The sequence below is a fragment of the Panthera leo genome, chromosome B3 (assembly GCF_018350215.1).
Source record: "Panthera leo isolate Ple1 chromosome B3, P.leo_Ple1_pat1.1, whole genome shotgun sequence".
Classification (NCBI taxonomy): domain Eukaryota; kingdom Metazoa; phylum Chordata; class Mammalia; order Carnivora; family Felidae; genus Panthera; species Panthera leo.
Window position 1 is genome coordinate 144857827 of NC_056684.1, and position 12383 is coordinate 144870209.

The window sequence follows — 12383 nt, forward strand, 5'->3', positions numbered from 1 at the left end:
ATTTCCGGACTCTAAATTCTATTCCGTTGGTCTCTGTGTCTGTCCTTGGGCTAGTACCACACCACCTTGGTTACCACTGTTTTGAAGTAATTCTGAAATTAGAAGTAGGAGTCTTTCTGACTTCGTTCTTACTCAGGATTGTTTTGGCTATTCCAAGTCCCTCGTACTCCTAGGTGAACTTTAGAATCAGCCCGTCCATTTCTACAGGGAAGCCAGGACTCTGAAAAGGATTGGGTTGAGTCTGGAGATGTGGGGAGTGTTACCATCTTAGCTATGACCGTACTCAGTCTTCCAGTACGAGATCTTTTCCTATTTCTTTAGATTCTTAAAAATCATTTTCAGCAATGCTTAGTAATTTTCAAAGTATAAGTTTTGCACTTATCTTGTCAAACACGTTTCTGTGTTTTACTCCTTTTGATGTTATTGTGAATGAAATTATTTTCTTAATTTCATTTTTTGATCATTGCAGATGTATCAAAATAACAATTGATTTTTGTGTATTGATCTTTTATCCTGCAACTTTGCTGAGGTCATTTATTAGTTCTGGTAGGATTTTTTAAAACTTTTTTTAATGTTTATTTTTGAGAGACAGAGAGAGAGAGAGAGAGAGAGAGAGAGAGAGAACAAGTAGGGGAGGGGCAGAGAGAGAGGGAGACACAGAATCCGAAGCAGGCTCCAGGCTCTGAGCTGTCAGCACAGAGCTTGATGCGGGACTTGAACTAACAAGCTGAGAGATCATGACCTGAGCCGAAGTCGGACACGTAACTGACTGAGCCACCCAGGTGCCCCATTTCTGGTAGGGTTTCTTAGGATTTTCTGTACCCAAGGTCATGTCGTTTATGAACAGAGATAGTTTTATTTCTTTTTTTCCAATCTGGATGCCCTAGCGCCTTCACCACAGTGCCGACCGGAAGTGGAGGAGCAGGTATCCTTGTCTTGTGATCTCGGGGGAAGCCTCCCCGTCTTTGACCGTGAAGTATCATGTGTGCTGTGGGCTCCTTGTGGGTGGATGACCTTCATCAGGTTGAGGGAGTAAACTCCTGTTGCTGGTTTGTTGAGTGTTTAGATTTTATTTTATTATTTTCTTAAAACTGTTAGTGAAAGAGTGTTAGATTTTGTTTAAATGGTTTATCTGGGTCTGTTGAGGTGATGATGTGAAATTTGTTTTTCTTCTGCTAATACAATGTATTAAATTAATTGATTTTTAGGTATTTTTTAAAGATATTTTTATTTTTTTAATATGAAATTTATTGTGATTGGTTTGCATACAACACCCAGTGCTCCTCCCAACAGGTGCCCTCCTCCATGCCCATCACCCACCCTCCCCTCCCTCCCACCCCCCATGCTCCCATCAACCCTCAGTTTATTCTCAGTTTTTTTTTTAATTTTTTTTTTTTAACGTGTATTTATTTTTGAGACAGAGACAGAGCATGAACAGGGGAGGGGCAGAGAGAGAGGGAGACACAGAATCTGAAACAGGCTCCAGGCTCTGAGCGGTCAGCACAGAGCCTGACGCGGGGCTCGAACCCACGGACCGTGAGATCATGACCTGGGCCGAAGTCGGACGCCCAACCGACCGAGCCACCCAGGCGCCCCTATTCTCAGTTTTTAAGAGTCTCTTATGGTTTGGCTCCCTCCGTTTCTAACTTTTTTTTTTTTTCCTTCCCCTCCCCCATGGTCTTCTGTTAAGTTTCTCAGGACCCACTGATTTTTAGGTATTAAAGTGACTTTGCATCCCTGGGATAAATCCCACTTGGTCATGGTGCACAGTCCTTTCCGTATGTTGCTGGATTTGGCTTGCTTGTATTTTGTTGAGGACTCTTGGCATCCATAGGTACAAGAGGTCTTGTCTGTAGTTTTCTTGTGATTTTTTGTCTGGTACTGGCCTCATTAAATAAGTTGGGAAATGTTTTGTTTTTCGCAAGTTTGTGAAGAATTGGTATCGATTCTTTGAATGTTTGGTAGAATTCTGCTGTGAAGCCATTGGGTCTGGGCTTTTCTTTACGAGTAATTTTAAACTTCTCAGTTCAGTCTATTGCTTTATTATAAGCATATTCAGATTAAAAGAAAATTTTTTTAATCTCTGTTTTTGAGAGAGCTCTGGGAGACAGAGTGAGAGTTGGGGAGGGGCAGAGAGAGAGGGAGACACAGAATCCAAAGCAGGCTCCAGGCTCTGAGCCATCAGCACTGACGCGGGGCTCGAACCCATGAACCGTGAGATCATGACCTGAGCCGAAATCCAGCGCTTAACTGACTGAGCCATCCAGGTGCCCTCACATTTTTTTTTCCCCTTGGGCGAGTTTTAATAGTTTGTGTCTATTTAGGAATGTGTCCATCTCCTGTCAAGTATCTACTTTGTTGGTGTACAGTTTTCCATCGTATTCCTCCGTAATCCTCTGTATTGCTGTAAAGTAATGCCCTTTCTTTCATTTTTAAAAAAATGTTTACTTATTTTGAGAGAGAGCGCGCATGTGTGAACTGGGGAGGGGTAGAAAGAGAGGGAGACAGAATCCTAAGCAGGCTCCATACGGTCAGCACAGAGCCCGATGCAGGGCTTGAACCCATGACCGTGGGATCACAACCGAGCGAAAGTCCAGAGTTGGACGCTCAACCAACTGAGTCACCCAGGCGCCCCTTTCATTTCTCATTCTAGTATTTTGAATCTTCTCTCTTTTTTTCTTGGTCAAAAGCTAAAGATTTGTCCATTTCTTTTTTTTTTTATAAATTTTTTTTTAAATGTTTATTTATTTTTGAGAGAGAAAGAGAGATAGCATGTGAGCAGGGGAGGGGCAGAGAGAGAGGGAGGCACAGAATCGGAAGCAGGCCCCAGGCTCTGAGCTGTCAGCACAGAGCCTGATGTGGGGCTCGAACTCACGAACTGCAAGATCATGACCTGAGCCGAAGTCAGACACTTAACTGACTGAGTCACCCGGGGGGCCCCAAGATTTGTCCATTTCATTGATCTTTTCAAAGACCTGGGTTTAAGTTTGTTGATTTTTGTTGTTGTTGTTTTACTATATCTTACTAGTTTTCACTCTAGTCTTTATTAATTCTTGGAAGAGCTGATCAACAGCACTCTGGGCTGTGCTGGGACCAGTACCTGCAGAGGAGAAGGGGTGTGGAGATTAGCTAATGACTGCAACACAGCGTCTCTGGGCCCCCATCTGTTCCTGACGGTGTCTTACTGCTAAACTGAAGACACATGATTTGCTTGCCTGTCTCTGGTCTCTCCCTCCTGCTAGAATGTGAGCTCCACAAAGAGCAGGGACCTTGTTTGTCTGTTTTGTTACTGCCCCGTCTGCCTGCACGAGGAGAGCTCACAGTGTGCAGAGAACCAAAGTTCTGATTTCACACCGAGGAAATATTTTGACAGGAGTGGGAAGGCAAGCTGATGGTTTGAGTTTAAGTTTTACTTGTAGTTATTTTAAAAGTTTTGTATTTTGAGATTCTTGATTACAATAACTAAAGTTCAAGGGAAAGTTTGGCAGATGAGTTTTACGGGAATCAAGACTCTTGGGCACCCCCAGTGACTGTGGAACCATGTCCCAGGACCTCTGTGTTTTTTTCCATACAAGAAAACATGCTGGATGATCTGTATGAGACTTTCGTGATCAGAGGCCGGGGCTGTCGGGGTTCTAGACCAGCAGTGGCTACTTTTGCCAGATTAACGTTTGTGCACTCACATTTGTAACAGGAGCAAGAGCTCGTCGGGTGCCCAGTTTGTGGCGGAGCGGAGCAGCGTGTTGGTGTTCTTGCCAGGTGAGTGTCCTGCTTGTGGCCTGGAATTATAATGCCCTTGATGGAGGCTGTGTTTGTGTCTAGCCCATTTTGTGAAAAATGGTACTTGGCTCTGTGTGTTTAGTCTTTTTAGACCCCGAGAACATGAGCACATGTGATTTTCAGTTTGATCTCTTATCGTAACCTTTGCATTGCTAAAATGATGATGAAGAGTTTAATTTTTTTTAAGTTTTTTTAAATGGTGCTTCAACTTTTGTAGGCTTTCTTTCTTTTTTTAAAAAAAAAAATTTTACACTTTACTTTTGAGAGAGAGAGAGACAGAGAGAGACAGAGCATAAGCAGGGGAGGGACAGAGAGACAGGGAGACACAGAATCCGAAGCAGGCTCCAGGCTCTGAGCTGTCAGCACAGAACCCATGAACTGTGAGACCATGACCTGAGCTGAAGTCAGACACTTAACTGACTGAGCCACCCAGGCGCCCTGATCCTTTTTTTTAAAAGTTAATTTATTTACTTTGAGAGGGAGAGAGCATGAGCAGGGGAGGGACAGAGGGAGAGGGAGAGAGAGAATCTCAAGCAGGCTCTGCCCCATCAGCATAGACTTGTTGATTTTGACACTTAACCGACTAGCCACCCAGGTGTCCCAAGAGTTTAATTTTTATTTTATTTAATTAACTTATTTTTAAGAGTTTAATTTTTTAAAGCCAGTTTTATCTGCTTCCAAATTTTCAATAAAGTAATCGGCTTTGTTAAATTTGCCATTTCACATGTATCATTGTAAATGTGAGGTAATGGCCATCATCGTACACGCAAAGCTTAATGACGATGTTGTTGCTGTGACACCATGAGAGTCATCAGAAAAGTCCTTGTGTCCCTATCTCAATATTTGGGAAATCGGCCTTGTGAATTAGCTGAGAAAGATTAATTTGTGGCAAATTGTGCTTTTTCAAAATGATGTTTTTGATTTTTTAAATACAGTGGTATAGTTTGGTGACACATTATGACGATAATTCACGTATTTTTGGTTGTTAAAAGGTAATGATAGCACATGAGTCTTTGTACTAGTAGTTTTGGAGAACAAAAACCCTGAATCAAAGTTGCTTACTTAATTTTGGGATGCACCATTTGAGTTTGCAGCTTCAGTATGTTTTGCTTATGTTGCTATGGATTAATTTTGTACCCAGGAAACAACCATCGCTGACAGTGGGGTGGGGTTGCAGTTACCCCAATAAACATTTATCAAAGACTGCTGTGCGTGTGGTAGCGTATGAAGGAGAAGTATGGCCAAAGCAGAGCCACGGTGTACTAGCTCAGGAATACCTAAAAAGGAGATAAATGCCTTCTAACTGTTAAACATTGTCTGCGGCAAATATTTATGAACGGTATTTTACAGTTTACTTTGTCTTGTTTCTGTTACGTGTTTATGTGAACGCAGGTTGGATAGATGTTTATTTCGTGAATTGATCTTTTGGGAGCCGTTCTGTATTCGTTCTCTAGGACTGCTGTAACAATGCTACGAAGTGTAAGGCTCAAAACAATGGGAATTTATTCTCTCACTGCTCTGGAGGCCCGGAGTTCGAAATCAAGGTGTCAGCAGGGCCTTGCTCCCTCTGGGGCTCCCGGTAGAACCCTCCCTTGCCTCTGCTGGCTTCCAGCAGCCACCGGCCATCCATCCTTGGCGTTCCTTGGCTTGTGGCTGCGTCCTTCCTATCTCTGCCTCCCTTGTCAACGTGGTGCTCTCTCTGTGTGTCCCTCTCCCTTCGTCTTATGGGGACACCGGCCCTATTGGAGTAAGGTCCCGTCCACTCCAGTCTGACCTCACCTTAGCTCGTTACGTCCGCAGTAATGCTGTTTGCAGACAGGACCATGTTCTCAGGTACTGCGGTTAGGACTTAGCACCTCTTCGGAGGACACAGTTCAGCACATTACAGGGTTGATAGTTCAGGTTGGGACAAGAGCACATGAAAGTTTGATGTATCCATAGACATTTTTTAAACCTAATGAAAAAAATTTAGCCTATCTGTGTGACCAGGACTTTTTGAGTACTATTTTTTGGTTGTAAAATGTTACCTGTTGACCATAGAAAGTTTGGAAAAATCAGTGGGAAATAAAAAAGAAATGTAATTATTCGGATGGCCACACTTGCAGGCGGTCACTGTTGTGGGAAGGGAAACACCAGAAGAATGTTTTTTTTTCTAATTTTTGAGTTATCGGTGGTCAGTGTCATTGTATTTTTATTTGTAATTGAGATGTAATTGGGCAAACAGGATAACAAAGTCAAAATGAATTGGTAGGGCCTTTTTTTGAAAAGGACGTCATCTCATTTAAAGGTTGTTTTTTAAGCAGCAAATACATCTTTTTTCCTCTCTCCACTGTTTTTCGTCTCCAGGTCTGGGTGAAATAAACTACATGCATGAACTTCTCACAAACATGGTTCACAAAAGGTATGTTTCAAATGATGTGGCTCTGTCTTTACTGTTCCGTTATTGTTTCTGCCCTAAAGGAGTCCCATCAGCTCAGTGAACAGTTGCTCGCTTTTGTGTGTCCTCACTTCTGTTCTTTATGGACATGATATTTCGTTAATCTGTTCCCTAGGTTACAGGTTTATCCACTCCATTCAAGTGTGACTTTAGAAGAACAGAATAACGTGTTTCTAAGTCCAGTTCCTGGGTACAGAAAGGTAGGAAACTGGGAGGGGACTTGCAAGCACTTCAGGCACATTTTCTGCCAAGACTGGGCCGTCGCGGAGCGCGGACACCTCCGCTAGCTGGCCTGACGCGCGCCGCAGCTGGCGGTGACTCACCCGGACGCGTACTTGCCCGAGGAGCCGCGTGTGTCGCTTCTTTCTCATCTTTCGTTTTGTCGGTCGGTCGCTGGTATTCTTTACCTCCTCCGCTTCAGGGTGTTGTTGCTGGTGGATTCTGATGCTTCTCACCTCTTGGCGTTTCTCAGACTGTGGGACGGTTGTGGTGTCTGCAGCACTGCCCCGCGGCCTTGGGTGGAACCCGCATTCTTCGTCCCGGTGAAGGGGGACGGCTTTAACCTCAGGTTGTGCGTGAGCCGTGGCAGCGTCTTAGCACAACCCTTGCAGAGCTGCTGACGGTGGTCCGGAACCTCAGACGCACAACCCAGCCCCCTCGCTTCCTGGCAAATGTGTGGAACCTCCAGGGGTGGCCGGCCCCTGCACGGTGCAGGCTCAGCCCTTCCTTTGGGTGTTAGCTAGGTCGTGCCTTTTGCCCCGTGCTAATCCCAGGACCCCGGAAGCACTGTGTCCGAGGTCTGGGACGGCTGTCTTTGTCTGGCTTCTTGCCTGTTGCTTTTAAGCACCTGCCGTGTTGCCGGGCTTTGTGGGCATCCAGGGATTATGCCAGGAAGAGTGGTAGCAGTTAAGGTCATGCATGTGGACCTGAACAGATAGATGGCCTGGGTCCCTGTCACCTGTAGTGTGTCTTAGCAAACAGCTTTTGTGAGACTGAACTTCTCTTGGAACGTAGAGCTGTTAGGGAGGTGAATTATAGCCATGTACATCTGGACTTGAGTTACGGTCGTGTCACAGTGCCTGGCGCAGAGCACGTGTCCAGTGCCTGGGCGCTGTGACTTAGGCACTGAGGGTCCGTAGGTACTGGTGATTGAACCTGTGCTTTGCGCCAGGAGCGGTTGGAAGCACTTTACATCTGTTAACTCCTGTGATCTTCACGGCGAGCCTGTGGGTGGGCATCATTATTCTTGTCTGCGTGGCATCTCTGAGGACAGGGAGGTAAGGAGGTGGCTCAGGGCCCCACCCCGGTGTGGGGCAGAGCCTCGAGGTATACAGGTTTGGCTGCTGAGGCCCCCCTGTCCCCACGTTGATCCCCCCAGCCTCCTCCCAGACCCTTGATCAGTTGTGTTTTATAGAAAATAGGAAAACTGTTAATTTAAAATTTTGAGTCCATTGTCTACGTTAACAATCTTTTAAATAATTTTTGAGCTTGAGTTTTTTTTTCTTTTTTAATTTTGCCCAGTGTTTCCAGTATATAGCAGGAACGTCAGATGCTTTTTTTTTTTTTTTTTTTTTATGTTCGATAGATTATTCTGTCCACCAACATTGCAGAAAGCTCCATCACGGTTCCAGACGTCAAGTACGGTAAGATGCTTCTCTGTTTTCTCCCCGACATAAAGCACGGTACTTAGAGGCCCGCTTGCCCCTTGAGCGGTTGCTCTTCCTCCTCTTCCCCAACTCTTGGCTGTTGCAAGAGAGAATTTAGAAAAGCAGGTTCGTACAGCTTCTCTGCACTCGTAGTTCACCAGTTCCTCCCCTCCCGGGGGCGCTTCGCGGGCCTTGGTGGACAGTGGGGCCTGGGGCTGCCCCAGGTGGAGTTCTGTGGCTGGAGGGGGGTGAGGCAGGAGCGTCGGGGAAAGGGGGAAGCGTAGCGGGACGCTGTGTCGGCTCGGCAGGGAGCCCTTCCTGACTTAGCGTTCTGCGTGCATGTCCTTGATTGCTTTGTTCACGGGTTTTCTAAATTCGTTAATTCGTAGTTTGAAGCTCCCCGTGTGCCAGGCACTGTTCTGGGTGCCGGGAGCGCGGTGGCGAATGGGCAGAAGGCCTGTCTCGGGGCGATTGCATTCTGCCGGCAGAGACAGGCAGACGGCAGGCAGAGACACGTGTCATTTCAGGTGGAGCGGAGTGCTCCCTGTAGGGGAGCACATCAGAGGGCTACGGTCCTTGGGAAGATGAGCTTTCAGGGTGACGAGGGCACGCCTGGCCGAGGACGCAGTATCTGGACAGGACCTGAACTGAGTGAGGAGTGAGCTGTGGGAGCAGGCGGTTCAGTGTTGAGGAGCGGCAGGGACGGCGCGGCTGGACAGATACGCACGCACACATGGAACGTGGCAGTGTCTGGTCTCCACGCCGGGGACCGTTGGGTGCTGGGGAGATGGTCACCAGGAGAAAGTCCGCGTTCTCAGGACACCTTCAGGGGTGGGTGATAGGCGATGAATAAGACCGGAGCTCGTGGCAGGTGAAGTGACGGGCGTGCAGGAGGCGGACGTGGAGAAGGGAGTCGTGGGAAGGACAGCGGACGCTGTTGGCAGAACGGCCGGGGCGGGGTGGGCGCGTGGGGAAGAGCGTAGGAGGAGCTGAGGGTCAGAGTCCGCGGAGCGAGTGCAGGAAACGGGGAGGCCGGGAGCTGGCTCAGGTGAGCGGGGAGGACGTGGTTGGAGGGCGAGGTCGAGGAGGTAACGGGGTACCAGGTCACGCAGAGCCTTCCGGGGCGTGTGAAGGCTTAGTGTTTTGCCGGCAAGACAGGATTTGGAGAGCAGGGACGACATCGTCTGGAGGCTCATTCAGGGACAGACCGCAGTGAGGCAGGGGGCTTGGCGGGCTGAGTGAGGAAGGAGGGGGTGACTAGTGCGGGCAAGAATCGGCGGCGGGTTACAGGGGGATGGTGGCCGCAGGGCCCTATCTGGTAGGTGTGCCGGGGGATCTGGTGTGGGACTGTGGCAGCCGGAGCGGCACGGTGAGGCACCTGCTGCCCGTCCATGGACACTTGGGTGTGCAGGCCCGGAGACCGGCGGGCGGTGGTGGCACGTGGGGAAGGCGTTTCTGGTGTTGGAAGGGGGGCAGTGATGAATTGCAGAGGCACAGCCAGCAGAGGCCTAGAAACCGAGTCAGGGCTTTGAGGAAGACGGGGTGGATAACATGTCATGCGGATGATTGGTCAAGTTTGGAGAAGACTGGAAATTTGGCCATCGGGTCAGCAACGTGGATATCATAGGTGACCTTGACCAGAGCAGTTTTGCTGGAGGTTAGGGAGGGAGGAGAGGAGAGGGGCATCGGGGACCGTGCAGTTAGCACACGCTGCTGTCAAGGGGAGCAGAGAAACGGGGAGGTTGCCGAAGAGTGGCCGGGCCCAAGAGCACACCTTTCCCGGATGGACGGGAGACCCAGTGTCTGGGTGATAGGAACGGTGCAGAGGTGCCGTGGGGGAGAGGGGCCTGCTGGCTGCGGCCTCGTCCCTGTGCAGGGATACGATGGGGTACCACGTGGGCGCTGGGCCTCCTTGTACGCGTGGGCGCCTTACCCTTGTGCCCGGGGAAGGGCCAAGTGTGAGGACGGGTGGCAGAGGGAGCTCATGGGGCCCTCTGCCACCCCTGCTTCCCCTGGTGAACTAGAGGCACGACGCCAGCGCGGACTGAGAATGGGGGGCCGTAGAGCATCGAGGAGAAGACCCTAAAGGTGGGGGGTTGACGGGCCAGGTGCCCCAAGGGCCACTCGAGCCTAGTGGACAGCGATGGAAGGGGGGCAGTCAACCTGCTGGCCCGATGGGTCTGTCCTTCCCTGGTCCCAGGGGCCGCACAGTGGAGGTGGGAAGTACGTTTCCCAGGGCTATGGGGGAGGGGACCCCAGCAGATCAGAATGGGAGGGCACAGAGGGAGGTGAGGAGGTGGGTGGAGGGATAGCTAACAGGTCACAAGATGGACAGTTTGTGGTGCCGTCGGCAGGGATTAAGGATTGCTGGGTAGGCCTGGAGGCAGGTTTGGAGAGAGGCACTTGCTGTCACTGTGTCAGGTGGGGCTGCTAGAAGGTGGGGGACAGGATGATCGGAGGAGAGGGTTCATGGAACCAGGAGCCTGAATGCCACCCACATGGTTTCCTGGGCCTGGAAGTCACCAGAATTCGGGTGGGAGAAGTAGAGGAGGGTGTGAGGACCGGGGAGCCATAACGGAGGGGCGGTGGTGGTGAACTGAACGAGGCAGAGGTTTTCCAGGAGGGCAGTGGCAGTGAGGGTGTGGGAGGGCTGGGGAGGGGCAAAGAGAAGACGGCACCCTGCCGGCCAGCGTGCCCGCTTACCACAGTCAGGACTGGGACGATCGGTCCAGAGGAGAGCTGGAGGGGCTTCCGGCAGCCAGCTTTCACAGAGAGGACACTGCAGCACGGAGAGACTAGGCAGCGTGCCTCCTCCCCCCCAGGATGTGAGTCCCCGCAGCCCGGCATCGTGGCTGCTTCTGTGCTGCCCACGTTGTGCCCTCTGACCCTCTTTTGCGTGCAGTCCAGATGGGCTTTTCTTGAGGCTTGTCGGGTCTACAGGGCTTATGCTCTTTGTGCCCAAAGGCTCTTGTCCATAGAAGAAAGAATGTGGCCACAGCCTCTATCTGTCCTGGGTGGTAAGGAGTAGCCAGTGCTCTTCCAGAGTCTTCTGTAATGTGCACTGATCTGAAGGCTGCATGTTTCTTGCTGTTTAATCCCTGTGCATTGTGATTATTACACAGTTATTTCTTGTTGGCATGGTGTTTACATTCCTTTTTTTAAATGACAGTTATAGATTTTTGTTTGACTAGAACTCTGGTTTGTGATGAAGATACGAATTACCAGAGTCTGCGATTGAGTTGGGCCTCTAAAACCAGTTGTAATCAGAGAAAAGGTAAGGCACTTGTGTTCCAGCACAATAATGAATTGGTGGCAAATTCAGATGTTTTAAAACATTGTGGTTTTTGTTTTTTTACTCTTATGCAGATACTTTCTTTACTGAAACCAGTTTTAAGTTTTAAGCAACAATGTCTCATATCGTCAGACTATGCATTTAAATTTGTGATTCTCCTCTCATCCATAGAATTAGGTGACAGTCTTTATATATAACGGACAGGCATCTGATTATTTCAACACTATAGTCTTTTGCAGTGAATTTTATTTTTTTTAACTTATCTTTTTTTTTTTTTTTATGTTTATTTATTTTTGAGAGACAGAGTGTGAGCAGGGGAGGGGCAGAGAGAGAAGGAGACACAGAATCCGAAGCAGGCTCCAGGCTCTGAGCTGTCAGCACAGAGTCTGACTCGGGGCTCTAACCCATGAACCATGAGATCGTGACGTGAGCCAAAACCAAGAGTCAGACGCTTAACCGAGCCACCCAGGCACCCCTGCGGTGAATTTTAGAAAGCGTTTGGGGAATAGTTATGGAAACCAGATACATTTTTGATAATTTTTAAAAAATATTTTCTTTACTTTTGAGAGAGAGCACAGATGGGGGAGGGGCAGAGAGAGGGGCACAGAGGATCTGAAGTGGGCTCCCCACCGACAGCAGAGAGCCTGATGCGGGGCTCGAGCTCACGAACCGCGAGATCATGACCTGAGCTGAAGTCAGATGCTCAACCGACTGAGCCACTCAGGTGCCCCCAAAGTTTTGATAATTTTTAATTAACTTTTGATAATTCTTCCTCTGTCTTCTGTCCAAGTTCTGATCCTTCTAGGGTTGCTTTTCCTAAGCAGGTTCCACAGAAGGTTCATTCAGCATTTGCTGTGGCACATGTACTGCTGGGGAGTTGAGGGTGTGGAGGCGTTTGTCAGGGTCTGGAGGGCTTTGATCACAGTGGAGGTGTGGTTGTGATGCACGGAGGTAGGTTGCTACTGTCACCTGCGGGGACTGGCCCCCGGGGACAGAGTTCTTGGTATGGACTGAGCGTGACTTATGTTTTATTAGAGAACTTTTAGGGAGGATGGGCGAAGGGCTATTCCAAAAATACCTGTTGGGCAGTAAAGCTACCCCATCAAAAATAGAGTCGAGGCAACATTTATTGAGTGCTTACTATGTGCCGGGCACGATTCTGAGTACTTAATGTGAACTCATTTAATCCTCCTGCCACCCCGTGACCTAGTCCGCTGTTGACATCCTC

The 12383-nt window shown here is 48.8% G+C and overlaps 1 protein-coding gene across 5 annotated transcripts in view; it reads left to right on the forward strand.

The window, feature by feature from the left end:
• The window catches only part of TDRD9 (tudor domain containing 9), a 110795-nt gene that overhangs the window by 42239 nt on the left and 56173 nt on the right, over positions 1-12383 (forward strand). For 4 of the 5 annotated variants that reach the window (XM_042944441.1, XM_042944437.1, XM_042944439.1 and 1 more), the window contains 5 exons: positions 3695-3759; positions 6127-6181; positions 6333-6417; positions 7803-7860; positions 11033-11137. In XM_042944441.1, coding sequence (XP_042800375.1) covers positions 3695-3759; positions 6127-6181; positions 6333-6417; positions 7803-7860; positions 11033-11137 — 368 coding nt within the window. The remainder of the gene's footprint in view (positions 1-3694; positions 3760-6126; positions 6182-6332; positions 6418-7802; positions 7861-11032; positions 11138-12383) is intronic. The other variant, XM_042944438.1, reaches the window with a different exon arrangement.